Raw genomic sequence first — 16048 nt, 5'->3', positions numbered from 1 at the left:
AAAGGCAGAAATGACAATAAATAATGGAGTGAGAGTGACTGAGGGAGTAATCAATGATAATTTAGAAATTTATGACCTGGGTAAAGGGGAAGATGGTGATGCTGTCAACAGTAAGAGGGGAATTTGTAAGAGGGAAATTATTATTTATTTTTATTTTTTATAAAGATTGGGGGAGGATGATGATGATGATGATGAGCTTTGTTTTGGACATGTTGAATTTGAGATATCTGTAGTTCATACAATACAGCATGTCCAAAAGGCAATTGATAATGTAAGATTAGAGTTTCAGAATGAAGTTAAGGCTAGAGACATAGATTTGGGAATCATTTACAAAATTCATTCCATGGGAGCTGATGAGGATGCCAAAAGAAAGAATAGAGGAAGAAGAGAACAAGGAGGTAGGCAGATTGGTATGACCTGGATGAAGAACCAGCAATGGTGACTGAAAATGAGAAGTTAAAACAAACAATAACCAGGATAGAGTAGTATCACAAAATCTTGGGGGGAAAAAAGAATATCTTGAATTGGATGACTAATAATGTCAAAAGTTTCAAAGAGGTCAAGAAGAATAAGAATTGAAAAAAAGGCCATTATATTGTTCAATTAGAGATCTTTGGAAAATTTGGAAAGAGTAGTTTCATTGAATGATGAGGGAAGACAGACCACAAAAAGAGCATTTAAAATTAAATGATAAGAACAGAAGTGGAGACACTAAGAGGAAACAGCTTTCTCAAGGAATCTAGCTATTAAGGGAAAGAAAAATGCAGAATGTAAGCTAGTGGTGATGATCAGAACAAATAAGCATTTTTTAAAGTAAAGTATAGACAAGATTATGCTTTTAGTCAGCAGGATAATAGCTTTAGAAGATTGGGATAAAGAGAGCATGTAGAAGGATTAGCAATGGCAAGGTGAAGGGCTTTCTCTTTGTGTGAGACAGTGGGGAGGGGGAGAAGTCTTATGAATGAGGTAAGATAAAAAGAAAGGGCTCTCATCAAATGACCTCATTCTTTGATGAAGTACAAGGCATAGTCCTCATTTGAGAAACTTAGTGCCATGGAAGACTTTAGGAGAGATGAAAAGGTCTGTTCATTAGAGAACAAGTTAAATAGGGAGGTTTAAAAGGGTTGCCTTACTGCAGTATGTGCCCAGTAGAGATTATGTAGCATAAATTTATAGTGGACCCCATAATTAGAGTTGATGGTTCCATGAAAGGGCACAATGGCTGGTCAGAAAATATTCTAAAACCTCTCATACTACTCTTTTAGTCCTTTAGGTACAATGGACAGCAAAATAGCAATGTTCGATGGTCAGTAAGGCCAAATTATAAGAGAAGACAATAAATTCCTGTGACTTTTGCAAACAAGCAAGCTTATAGGACACAGTGGTCCACTATCTTATCAAAAAGGTTTTTGTTATCTTATCCAAGTAGTATGAATGGTTATATTCCCAAACATCTTTTATAAGAAAACAAGCAATTATCTCAAGCTCATAGACCAGGGTCCTGTTTATCTCCAATTGGGTTGAGGTGGCAGTAATCAGCATTGAACTTGAAGGGAGTGTCAGATTTTTTTGGAAATTGCCAAAGTAGGCAGGAATAAGCTCTCAATAGATGATTTATTCCTGTTGGGCTCCCTGCAGAACATAAGGATTTGTATGGTTGAGAATTGTTTGCATCAATGAGAGGAAAAATCTCAGAATGATTTTTAAAACAAAGAAAAATGATTGAGATATGTCTTTAATAACTTAAGTACATTATTCAGAATAAATATGAAAGGGGAGGGGATAGTAGAATTATATCCTTTCTACCTTTGGATGATATCTGGTTTATTGTTTTAAGTTAATCAATAAACATTTGTTAATCACCTACTATTTATTAGACATTGTGCTAAGAACTAGGGGAAAGGAAAGGGGGGAAAAACAACAAAACATTCCATGTTCTCAAGGACCTTATAGTCTAATGTTCAATTCTTGAGATATTTTAATTTATTTTTATTGTCATGCAAAATACACTTCTATATCAGTCATTGCTGTAGGAATACACTCACACATAATCAAAATCCTAAAATGAAACCACAAATACACTGACGTGCAAGATGACTCTAACAATTCTTTTTCTGAAGATGGATAACATTCCTCATCATAAATCTTTCAGGGTTGTCCCAGATCATTGCATTCCTTAGAGTAGTCAAGATGATCATCATACAATATTGCTGTTACTATGTGAAAAGTTCTCTGGAGATATTGTAGAGGATTCATTGACTCCTGTGGAGCATCCAGAAAATGATGACTATGATTTTTATGGAACTCGAATTAACCTGCAGAGAATACTTTACATGTGGGGATACTCCCCCATGCTTCAAATATTTGAAAAATTATCTTATGATAGAAGGACAGAAGGATGAAGACTGATTCAATTTGGTCACCGATTTTGGAACTAGGAAGTAGAGTATATAGAGAGGCAAATGTCTATTCTTATTATTAAAGACTTCCCTGAAAATTAGGGTTACCAAAAATAAAATGGATTTCTCCATTAAGTTTGCAGCAATTTTTTTTGACTATTGAATGACTTATGAGTTTTTCATTTCATTTGAGTATGGAGACCAAGCAACTAGATGAATAGCCTAAGACAGATCTAGTCCAGAATAAATGGCAAAGTCATATAGGTCTTTAATAAAATGAGCTTCTGATATAGGGAATGGGCAGTATAAAATGTGTTTTAATGACATTAAACTTCTGGTGCTATGTCCTTAAGCCTGTACATGACAGATAATTATAGTAAAGTGTGTTTAGAGCTCTCTATCCTTCTTATTCCTAAATTATCTGGCTTCTTTGGGACTCAGTATAATTTCAAATTAGTTTGGAAGGACTGCCTTTTTTAGGAGATTTCTTCCCTCATTAGAAAAGGACAAATTCATATTAAAGAGTACCATTGGATGACTTTCTAATCCTAATGCATAGGTGTAGACCTACTGAAAGAAGATCTTTCTCAGTTTTTGTGTAAATAGGGAAGTGGCTGTTTATTTTAAATGACTTTTTGGAAATGGTAATGCAGAGAAACCTGCGGTCTTTAGTACTGTAATCGTATGTGGACAAAACCAGACGGATAGGTCCCCAACAATAAGAGAATTTAAACCAAATAGATCCTCAGAATCATAAAATCATTTAATAATTGTGTAGAAGAAATTGTCTTTTCTTTTTTGTTTGTTTGTTTTAATATGGCTTCTGAGAGATGAGTCAAAATTCTATTATATGGATTATATTATGATTCTTTGGTGGAAACCTTATGCATTTGAAAGGACAATGTTTAATTCTCCCCAGGAATGTTGAGATAGTTCTTAAATTGAAGATATACGTAAATGTTGGATCCCTCCTCAATTTGTTGATGTCAGAAAGGGGTGATTTATCAGTTTAAAAAACTTTTATTCTTACTCCAGAACATATTTTTTTTGGTCTCTTCCACTTTGTATCTGTCTGTTGTCTGTCTCTCTTCTACTGATGCTCCCTAGCAGAACTCAGGCACAAGGTATAACATTTAAGTATTTGATTCAATTACCACTTCCCATATGAGGGCTATCTGTGTTTAGTTACTTTTCTCGCTCAACCATCACCACCACTATTGTCACCACCAAAATGAACTTTAATTTATTTTTCTTTTACCTTAAGGATTTTATTTTACCTGAGAACTTTTGTACTTTTTGTATTACAATCTCTTCCATATAGACTCTGTCTCTGTCTCTCTTTCTTTCTCTGTCTCTGATTCTCTTTCCCTCCTTCTTTAAAAAAATACTTTTATTGATTTTTAAGTGAAATGCCACTTCCCAATTATTTAGTTTTTCCACATCCCTATCATTATAACAAAAATAAATATATTAAGCTATATTAAGCAAAATATGTTAACACATTGACATGTCTGACAATCTTCATCTATTGTCTGTCATATTTCTATTTAGAAATGAGAAGCATTCTTCATTAACAGTCCTCTGAAGTCACCAGTGACAAAGAAACTTATTCACCTTTGTGGGTCACTGTGGAAATATGAAAAATTCAGCCTAAATTTAAAATCCCACAATTATTTCTTTTCTTTTTTCCATTTATTTTTAAATAAGGTGAGGTAATTATAGGGTCTAAGTAAAGTCTATAACATAATAGGAAAATTAAGTAGAAATTCAAAGTCATGTGAATAAGACCAATTTTTAATAATACCAAGGAAAATATATTTTAGAGGTACTTTAATCATTGTTTCCTAATTCAACCAAAGCAAGCCAGTAGTATGTGACCAGTATTGTAGATAGAGAAGCAGGAGTACATGAGTTCCCCCCCCACCTCTCTCTCTATCTCTCTCCTATGTGTATTTAATAGTACTTAACACAGCACTTAAATGGTTTTTTATTCATTCATTCATTTTATATTTACTTTTCTATGGACATGTAAGTTCCTTGAGGGCAGGAATGATTCTATTTTTATATCTGTATTCCCAGAGCATGCCATTGGAATATAATAGATGTTTTATAAATTCTTGTTGAATGGCTGAGTTCCTGTTGATAAGCTTAGCAGTTATTAGGGGAGGTTAAGGAGAAGGTTAAAATATGTCTTCTAAATTTTGAGGTTATATAATTTTGAAGCTTGTATGCTGTCAAAAAATGAGGGAATTTCACAATTTGGGAAATTGTGAAAAGCAACATCTGTAAGGGGAAAGATTAAGAATCCAGTTTGTGATATGTTAAATCAAAGTACTGGGAATGCATTTAGATACAGATTCCCCACAACACACTTCTATTGTCATATGACAATAGAAGACTGAGCTAGAACTTACAATTTAATTATGACTCCATTTACTAGATGAATAGTCTTAAATAAGATAGAGAACTTGACTGAGCCTCAATTTTACAATATGTAAAAGGGGGATAATAATCCCTTTATGGCAGAGTTGCTGTGAAAATCAAATGTATGTGATGATCACATTTTGAAAATATAGTCATGTAAACAAAAGACATATCTCCAAAAACTCAATCAATGACCTTTTCTTTTTTTTTTGTGGGAAGTTATATCAGGTTTAGGAGAGGCAACATGGAATTAGAAAAAATAATAATAAGTAGAAACATACAGAGGGATTCTGATAGGACAATTGTATGATAATTATGCTCCAGAATAAGAAAGTAAAATGAAAAGATGACAAAGGGCTAGAAGAAACAATGGACAGTTAAACTGACCCTTCTTGAGCCATTTTCCATTGTTAAAACTCTGCTTAAGTTCTAATTCTACATTGATGACAAATACCATTCCTTCCATGGCTTGTCCAAATCATTATACTCTACGTGTAATGGTCTGCATAAACTATGAATACACACTTCATATTGATCACTGTCTTGGAAAAGTGTTCAATCAATATACTCAAGGAAAACACAAAAAGACATGCTACTATGACTTATTTCCTTTAGAACAAGAATTTCCAGATATTAAAAAAAAGTGGTTGCCACATTGTGAATATTGAGTTAGTAAAATGTCTCTGTGTCTGAATGTGTATACTTCCATGCCTATTACATCCCATGTGCTAGTGCCTATGCTCATTCATCTTATTGTACTATGTTGCTTCAACAACTACTAGGAATTCTTATATAATGTTCCTATACAGATAGTAATAGCACTAAAAGTAAGTCCCCAAATGCCTAATTAAGTTTAGAAAAATTTTAAAGTCCTTAGATGGATTGACTTTTGAATATTGTAAAAAATAGACTCGAATACAGGACTACAATCCCCATGAGCCTTTGCTCCACTTCCCCAGAATGCCTTGTAATCTCACCTGGGCCGAGATCGAGAAGATATTTAAGCAAAGGCTTTTGAAGGGCTCGGCCCCTTTTGGACTTCCGTTTTTGGAGCAGAGGCGTCTCTTCCATGATGTGAGGTTATTTTGTCTAGGCCTCTGGCCTAGGCACATGTTTCTTACTTGTATATTCTTAATCTTTAACTTTAATAAACCTCTAAAAAAAATATATATTCCTTGCAGAGAGAAACTAATTTCTACCTGCCTCAGTCTCCCCCTCTCCCCTAAATTTTAATCTTTACAGTTTTGGCTAACCACTACGGGAAAAAGAACTTTCAATCTTCTGATTTCTTTTCTGATCTTAAATTCAGTTTTAATAGCTAGTACCTAGAAATTTTTTTTTGAGCCATATGTCTCTGGTGAAGGTTTTCTACCCTCGCAAAGCTGCTACAGGCTCTGGACCTGCTGCCCACCCCACCTGGCTCGGCCCGCCGCTTCCTGCCTGCAGTCTGCAGCCCTGATCATCCTCACCTGGTACCTGGTCCCGGCCTTGACCACCCCCGCAGCCGCTCCTGCTCCTGGCCTCTCACCGGCCCGCTGCCTGCCTATTTCTGCGCCCCAGACCCACAAGCGTGACCCCAGCCGGCTCATCACCCAGATCCTTGGAGCAGATCGCTCAGGACTCATTGCGACCAGCTGGTAACAGTATTGGCCACGTGAGAGGAGGGGAGAGTAAGCCTCCACGTGGCTGGGGGTATTGGCTACTGCGGGATCAGAGAGGGGAAAGACAGAAAAGACTAGAGAGAAGAAACAGATCTTTTCAAACAGAAACCTAAAAAGCAATGGGCTGTTTAAAAGCATTTTTGACTCTTCTGGCAATTTCATTGATTTTACCTGTCTGGGAGCAGACTCAGCCCAAAGATTCAACTTTAACTTTGGGGAGGAAAATGGGTGGCCCAGCGAACTGGAAGCCAGGCCCAGAGACAGGAGGTCTCTAGTTAAAATCTGGCCTCAGATGGTTCCCAGCTATGGGGCCCTGGATGGATCCCTTGAACCCCATAGCCTAGCCTTTACTACTCTACCTTCGGACAATAGACATTTAAATGGATAATTAAAAACAAACAAACAAACAAAAAAAACCCCAAGGAACTTTGAAGAGACTAAAGGCTACATTCTAAGGCATTTCAGACACCAATGGTTTATAAACATCTCTGTATTCTATTGCATTTTTTGTTTAAGATATAACTTTGTGATTTTAAGTTCATATATTACTGGATTCAATATTATTCTGCTTGAACTGAAGGTTGATTGAATTTATTTTGAATGTACTGAGTTTTGAAATTCTGTTGTTTTCCCCCTATAATTGTGTTGAACAAATATTGTGAATAAGCCCATATATGAAAAAACAGCTTTTTTCTATTTTGCTGAGGATAGATGGACTCCAGAACTGGTTATAATTGTATTAACAACCTTTGGAATTTTAATGTGCTAAATACCTCAAATGATTTGATTTTAAGGGTTTTTTAAATATGATTTTTGGAATTTTTTTTAACAATCTGGTTATTTTTGCCTGCCCCTACCATGAGGTAAGGCCCATTAGCTGAAGTGAAATGTATTTTATAAACCCCAACCTTCCCACATGTGAATGGAAGTTGGGCAGTTAATCTCAGGGCATTTGTATCCCTATAAGCCTCCAAAAAAAAAAAAGGAGCACCCCTTTATTTATTCTTCAGCTCACTACTTGACTTGCACCAGAATGATATATAGATTTCTTGATTATGTTCTTAACCCTAGATGAGTTTTACTTTGTTTAAAATATATATATATGTTTATTACCAAGGTTGAAGGATTGCTATGTTTGTAAAAATTGTGACAAATGTCCATCAATTCATAACTTATGTGAAATATGAAAGTGTGTTTGTTTGCTATTTTAATTAATTGGGCTATTGAGAATTTTGGGGATTTTGATATCTACATATTTGTACTACTGTATTTTTAAAGATGAAAAAATTGTTAGCCTTGTTCAATTCATTTGCCTTCTACTCACAGTGATCATGGCCAGATACAAAGAGGAAATGGATCTCATTTTTTGGTGAGAAAGCCTTGTATTTTATATTTTCTTAACTGACACAGAGTGTCAATGGTTATAAGCTATATTTTTGAATTTTTTAAAGCTCTTTTATTATTATATTTTTCTTGCATGTGCAATATACTTTTTCAGTTTTTTAATTATTTTTTCTTTCCTTTTTATATTTGAAGCACATGTCACCAGTATTAAGATTTTCTTTAACCTTTTGATTTTCAGTGCTACAAGTTTAAGATACATTTGCTAATGCATGCCCTAAAAAGCTTGTGACTATAAAAATAATGCCACTAATTATTTAAATAAATTATGGGACTTTGCTTAATGATTCTGTCTGATTCCAGGACAAGAGCTACACACAAGAGCCATTTCATAGGGCCAAAGAAAGGCCAATCTAGGATGGATTGATGCACTTCTAGGCCAATACAAAGGTCTTGAACCTAGTGTGAAGACTCAAGGTTACTATGTTTAACATGTGTTAAGACATAGGCTTTCCTTGTATCTACACTCACTCTGAAAATACTCACAAATGAGTATCCCCGAAACCTTGGCTCCTACTTGGCTTCTATAATCTCGTCCCTTTCTTTTCTGCCTCTCATAGTGTGGTACCTTTCTGTAGTCCTGGCAATGACTGGGTAAATGCATCATTACTTAGATCATTTTGATTGGGCCCTGATTGAAGGACCTGTTATAGATTTATTTTTCTTCTACTTGGAATTTTTACACATAAGACTTTGATAGTCTATATTTTCATCCAGAAATTTTTCTTTTCTTTTGGATTTTCTGATGTCTTTTTTAATATCTCTTGCCAATTGATTCATATACCTCAGCCATGCATCCCTAACTGATTCTGAATCTTTCAATCACCCACAACACGGGGGAATGTAAAAAAAAATCATTATTTAAATTGCAAGTTTAAATTCCTTTTCAGAAGAATTTTAGGTAAAGAAGATGCTACCTCTCTGAATCCAGAACTGAACTGTTGGAGAAGCCACCATGAAGAAGCCTCCAGACCACAAGTTGCACAAAATTGAACTTTGGGTGTGGTTGATTGAACATTTATTTGTATGTATACTTTTATGCCAAAGGGGACTGCCCCCTAACGGCTTTTTGTCAATGTGTTCAGAAATTATTGGTTTTATTCTTTTTTCTCTTATCCTCACACTATTGTAATCTTTTAAGTTTATTATGTTTTTATGATCCTTTTGGGGAAAAATTAATTTTTCCACAAATGATCACATGGGGGGGGATGTAAAAAATAGACTCGAATACAGGACTACAATCCCCATGAGCCTTTGCTCCACTTCCCCAGAATGCCTTGTAATCTCACCTGGGCCGAGATCGAGAAGATATTTAAGCAAAGGCTTTTGAAGGGCTCGGCCTTTTGGACTTCCGTTTTTGGAGCAGAGGCGTCTCTTCCATGATGTGAGGTTATTTTGTCTAGGCCTCTGGCCTAGGCACATGTTTCTTACTTGTATATTCTTAATCTTTAACTTTAATAAACCTCTAAAAATATATATATATTCCTTGCAGAGAGAAACTAATTTCTACCTGCCTCAGTCTCCCCCTCTCCCCTAAATTTTAATCTTTACAATATTGTCTCCCTTCTTTTCTTCACTCCCTTTGTTCTCCCCATCATTTATTTTTCTTTAAAGATGTGTGAATGTGTAAATGCACATATAATATATTTGATCATTATTTTGCCATCCCCAGAGAACTGAATTGTCAAGTTGACATTTTTGCTATACTATTGTAATTAAAATATTTAATTAAATTTAAATTTTAATATAAATTAAATGAAAATATTTAATTAAATAACAGAAATTGCTGGGACAAAAGGAGTGTTAAAATAATCCTTTATAAATATGGAACACTAGGGAGGCTTATAGAAAAGTGACTTCTGTATAAAAAGTATAAAATACAAAGTTTTCTTACCTCTGCAGATGGGAACAGGAAAATCCCATGATGCTGTATTGACAGAATTGGCTATGCAGGTTAATTGAGGATGACCATCCAGAATATAGCCAGTCACACAACTGTAGCGGATCTTATCACCAACATCAAAGCGTGTGCCATATAATACACCTTTTGGTGGAACACCTGGATTCCCACAAGAACTACTTTGTAACTCTGAAAGTTAAAAAATAAAAATAAAAAAGTAGATTAGGGGACATACACAATAAGGAGATAATTTAGTTTTATTAAATTTAATTTTTGTCTTATTATTTGAGGAAGTAGGATGTGGGGAAAATACCCCTTACCCATATTCATTATCTACTTGCCTAGAGGTTGAAAGAATGAAATTTTCCTATAATTATTTCTACACATTCATATATGCATGAAAGTCAGTCATATATACATTTGAGGAGATGATTCATTGCTATTTGTTCATTGGAAATGATTTGAATAAAAGGTACTTTCATATTTCTTCATATTTCAGAGCAGATTGACTTCTCAAATATTATGCCAGAGGAGAATAAGTTTAATCACTTTGCATGACAATAAAACTGGTCTGCTAGAAGTTCTCTAAGTGCAGTGCTTAATTTCCTACTTCTGTGTATTTGTACAGGCTGCTGGAAATTCCTAGTTTCCATTAAAAATTCAGTTCAAATGCATACACATACACACACACATACACACACACACACAGACACACAGAGAGAGAGAGAGAGAGAGATTCTCAAAATACTTCCAGAGAATTTCAAGTGTTAATACGTCCCCTATACAAATGACCAACCTGAAATTAATATTTGTGTGTGTGTGTGTGTGTGTGTGTGTGTATTTCAAATCTGACTTCAGGAACTAGCTAGCTGTGTGACCCTGGCAAAACCACTTAACCCTTTTTGCCTCAGTTTCCTCATCTATAAAATGAGCTGGAGAAGGAAATGGCAAACCATTCTAGTATCTTTGCTAAGAAAAGCCCAAAAGGGTCATGAAGAGTCTGAAATGATTGAACAATAACATATTTATTAATTCATATGTATATATGTTGAGGTCAGAGGCTATTTTCATTTTTGCCTTTGTATTCCCCACCCTAGGACAGTGTCTGGGATATAATAATTGCTTAATAAATAGTTATGGAATTTTTTAAAGATGGAAATGCTTTGAGTACAGGCACAAGGCACTATATGTTTATCTACCAAGTAGTAATTAAAGCAAGTTAAATTTAAAAAGATATCACCTGGAGATTTGCCCCAAGTGTTATGATCCAAGGTAGCTAGATGATGCAATGGATAAAACTTCTGATCAAAGTTAGGAAGACAGAATCTTCTTCCTCCTCAAATCAGCCTACTGACATCCTGACTTCTTTTAAATCTCATAAGAAATTGCATCTTTTATAGGAAGCCTTCCTCAATCTTTCTTAATTCTAGTGTCTTCCCTCTTTGAATATTTCTTATTTCTCCTGCATATACTTTGCTTTATATATATTTATGTGTATGTTGTCTCCTCCATCAGATTGGAAGCTCCATGAAGGCAGGGACTGTTTTTTGCCTTTTTATATCCCCCTACTTAGCATAGTGCTTGGAACATCATTTTTTGATTGGTTTGGTTCTTGATGGTTTTAATTAATAGTTATTGCCTTACTGACCAAGTTCAAATACGGCCATGTTCAAATACCCACTAGCTGTGGGTAAGTCATGTTGGCTGCTGTCTGCCTTAATTTCTTCAACTATTAAAAAAATAGGGACAGTAGTGCCTAATTCCTTGAGTTACTATCATTGTTATTGTTATTATTATTATTTTGGAAGTTCTTCAACAAAAACTTAAAAGGGTTGGGACCTGCAACAAGAAAGGGAGCAGTCATAGCAATGAAATGATGAGTTTTCATTTGTTTGTTCTTTTTTGGTATTAAAGTAAAATTCAGATTTGTAATTAGGATGACATTCTACAAACCTACCACTTTAGTGAATATCTTTGAATTAATGATCCAGAGTAACAATAAGTAGTTTTTAAAATATAGGGGGAAGAATTGGAGATATAAAGCCAAATATTTATCAAAAGCCCATGCAGGGAATAAAAGATACTAAGAAATGTTGGATAGAATAAAGATGATGAAACTTATTTTAAGGCTTACATTATTTATGGATTTATGGATTTTAACTTATTTAGGCTTTTATTATTCACATAAAGATGACTCAATGGATAAAATAAGGACCTCAAGTTGGGAACACTGGATCCAAATCCAGCTTCATACTCACAATCTGTGTGATGCTGGGCATTTTACTTAAAAACCATGTTCCTCAGTTTCCTCATCTATAAACAAAGGGAAATAATAGGGACCCTACTTTCCAGGCTTGTTTTGAGGATAAAAAGAGATAACACATAGAAAGTACTTTGCACTTAAAATGAATATATAAATGATAGTTATTATTATTTCCATATCTATGGAGAGGACTGCTCCATTCCCTCTCTCCACATTGAGGAGGACATTTTTTCCATGCCCCACCCTTCTGTCCAACCACTTTCTCCAGGTGAGATCTGAGGTATGGGTGGTGTGGTCAGGGTCAGGGTGGTGGTGGTGGGGGGCTGGGGACAGGTTTGGGAGGATAGTGCTCACAGGAAGCTTGAAATTGCCTTTTAGAAAAGCAGTCTTGAAAACATTCAACAACATGGATCTAGACTATAATAAAATAAACAATGAACACCTGAAAATTTTGCTATTTTCAGTGACTGGAAAATATCCATGGTTTTTGAGAATCTCATTAATAAAAAGACAGATACATAAAGGATTTTTTAAACAACAACAACAAAACTTTATAAACCACAACAGCTTACTCTTCTAAAAATAAAGTTTTTGAATAACTGTTCAGATTAAAATAAAAAAGAAATATTTCCAGGGAAGCTAATCTGATTTTGTTACACATATACATATTCATACACACACATATATATTTAATACTAAAATCTTTGGGCTTAATTAAATTAAATAGTAAAAATTAAATTCACATAAAAACATCAAGGTGTTTCAAAAAATTTCAATTAATTATCATGAAAATCAACCCAGAAATAAAAGAAATAACTGAGGTCATGGGAGGATTTTCATGTTTTATAGAACCAAATATCCAAGAAGAAAAAAATCATTAAAACTAATTTCACTAGGTAAAAATATCCAAATAATTGCTCAAAGTGGTGATAGTAGTTTTATTTGCATAAATAAGAAATACTCTCCAGAAAAAGAGGACCCCAGGCAAGAAAGAAAATTCCTACATTTCTTTGAATAATAAGACTGGAAGGGACTTTTACAGAATACATAATATTCCTCCAGGCTGTCCCTTACCTAAACTAGTTAGGCAGATAATTTGTAGTGTTTTAAAAATCAATTCAAGGAGAATCTTTTCATAATGTATCTAGTCCTCATTCAAAAGAAATGGTTGCTGGTGCTCTTTTTTATTTCTTATTCCACTCTTTTTTATGAAAGTAGAGAACACTTACTCATCATTTTCTATATAGTAAACCCTTGAAGATAGTTATTAAGGTGCCTAGGCTAAATGATTTATTTCTTTAGTCTTTATACAGAGGTTCTATTTTCTTAACCTCCCCAATTCTTTAATTTGTGTCCCTTCTGGGATCTCATGCAAGTGGCCCATGATCATTTATAGGGAAAGAGTAGAGAGATTATATTATAATTTGACAGCCTTTAATCAAAATAGAAGAATTAAATTTCACAGTTCTGATAAGCTATATTCTTTTTGGTGAATTATTTTATTAGTTTTGCTTTTTTTAATCTTTCAAATAACTATATTACTGAACTATGTGAGGGAAAACAAAAAAAAAATCCATTCTATTAGCTTGTTAATGAACAAGTCCCATTGGTTCATTCCCAAATGGCTACAGTGGATGTTTTCTCAAATTGTGTTCATTGAAATATATAAATAATACATTTGAGCAATTGAAAACAACATTGATAGAATGGTTGATAGAATGGAAGTAAGAGGATATTGTAACTAAAAAAATAGATCATAAACAAGTCAAGTCATGTAATAATCTGCAGTTAAGATAAGGGAATTGACTAATGAGCTAACTCAACTACTATCAATTTGATTTGAACATTCATGAACAACTGGGAAATAGAAAATTGTGACTATTGTTCCAATTATGTAATATTGGCAATTTTTGTTCTTCCCTGCAATATTTTCCTAGAAACAGCATGAGCTAGGCAAAATGACAAAATGAATGCATCTTTTCTTTATCTCTATTGTATAACTACTTTTTCTGTATTGTGTAACCATTGTACAACTTGAATCTATCATTCTACCACCAGGTGGCAGTTCTTCTTAAGCAGAAAGGAGTATAAAAGTAATATTTGACAATACAAAAAAAAATAGTATAATAAAGAGGGAAGAGTGGAATGATAATATGCATACTATGGAACATTAAGAGTAATATAAGAAGGTAATCTGTATTTAATTGGAATTGGCCAAAAGAAAATTTCCTATTAAGTAATTAACAAAATCTTTATAGAAGGACACCCAAGGAGTCACTTGAATCAGGACTATCTGACATGTTGAAATATCAGTAATTTACTTCTTATATGAAATGAAACTTGAATGTCAAGGCTTGCATACATGACCAAAAGGAAGAGTAGGAGAGAGAAATGAAAAAAAAAATTGACAACCTTGAGGAAGAAGAGAGATAGGTAGGAGAGAGACACAGAGAGAGAGAAACAGAGAGACAGAGAGAAATGATGATCTATGAAATAATATGGATATATTTATTTATCAAGAGACAATGATTCTCAATTTTCTTACAGTTTTTTGTATTCTTTAGTATTTAGATTTCTAATAAAATATAGTTTATCTTCCTCTATATTTTAGCTCAACAAAGTTCCACAAGAAATAAGAAGCTTTACTCAGTAAATTTTAGGACTAACAAAGTTATTCTTGAATATTCAGACTGGTTTTATGAGATGAAAGAATTAACCAATCAACTAACTACTTAGATTTTTAACTGGATTCTTTGTTAGAATTTAATTAAAATTTTTAATTATTAGAAATTTTGTTCTTAAGTTAAGCCAAATTTTGGTTCCCTATAACTGGTCCCACTTTTGTCTACTAGGAGAGCATTGTAAAATGGAATTCTTTGTTCTCTCTGAGTTTATACTAGTGAAAGAGCTTCCTTTATTCCCTTTTGTCTATTTTGAGTTAACACTAACTTAAGTACTCCTACTTAGATTGTGAAGACAGGATTAACTCTTTTTTGTCAATTTTTGAATTGAATCAACAAAAGATTGAAAACCCTACTTAGTACTAGGTGAGAAGCTAGCAAGGTACTTAGTGAACTCACAAGTCATTTACATAGAGAGCTCCACCATTTTAACTCAGTCCCAAACTTGTGAATCCTATGATCATAGTTTACACCCTCAGAAACTCAATCAGCCAGAAATCTGTAAACACTTTTGAGGAGTATTCACCCCTCTAGAAGGTGGGCTTGTGGGCTTAGAGCTTGACTTCAACTTAGACTCTGATTCCTGGACTACTTGATTTGGTAAGTGAAAGGTTGACTCCTTTCCTAGTTTCTGGAGAAACTAGCTTCCATCTTAGAGGAGGCCTCATGATTACTCACTACCAGCCTTCTGGTTGAGAGCTAATTAATCTCTGCCTGGATTAAGATAGGATAGATAACTTTTCTAATCCCTTCACATTTCTCTACTTTACTGTTTCCTCTCTATTTTGTAAATAAATTTCTGACTTGAGATATAATAAATATTGGTAACCACATAATTTCATAAAATTAGTGTCCAATCCTTAATTTTCACCTTTATACCATTGAACAATATGAACCCTTCTGCCATATGGCCATTTATTTGGGGACAGCTGTTATGTCCTTCCTTGTCCAGTTCTTAGTGTAAGTCCTTATATTGTTATTTTCAAATTTGTAAAGCATGCAATATTTCATTATAGTGTAATAGAAGGAATATTGATTTCAAGTGTGAGAATCTGAGTTTAATTTTCTACTACTTTTGCAACACCAGTCACTTAAATTTCTTGAGCCTTAGTCCTTTAGTTCAATTCTAATTCTAAAGCTGAGGACCCTTCAAGCTGTATATATTTGATCCTGCTATGATTTCTTCTGAGCTCTACAACAAATCATTGAGGGAGGAAACAAAGATATTTTCCTCCCTATTTTACTGAGAAGGGAACTGAAATCCAAAGAAATTAAGTGATTATGCCTTATTAGAAATGTGTACAGGAGAGGTGAATATA

The 16048-nt window shown here is 34.0% G+C and overlaps 1 protein-coding gene across 7 annotated transcripts in view; it reads right to left on the bottom strand.

The window, feature by feature from the left end:
* CSMD3 (CUB and Sushi multiple domains 3) overlaps nucleotides 1-16048 on the bottom strand; it is a 1668414-nt gene that overhangs the window by 1287109 nt on the left and 365257 nt on the right. For all 7 annotated transcript variants that reach the window (XM_016431868.2, XM_056823169.1, XM_056823168.1 and 4 more), the window contains exon 4: nucleotides 9780-9974. In XM_016431868.2, the coding sequence (XP_016287354.2) occupies nucleotides 9780-9974 (195 nt within the window). The remainder of the gene's footprint in view (nucleotides 1-9779; nucleotides 9975-16048) is intronic.

Source organism: Monodelphis domestica, chromosome 3, assembly GCF_027887165.1.
Source record: "Monodelphis domestica isolate mMonDom1 chromosome 3, mMonDom1.pri, whole genome shotgun sequence".
Taxonomy (NCBI): Eukaryota; Metazoa; Chordata; class Mammalia; order Didelphimorphia; family Didelphidae; genus Monodelphis; species Monodelphis domestica.
Note: the sequence above shows the minus strand (reverse complement) of the source record. Positions and strands in the feature narration are given on the sequence as shown.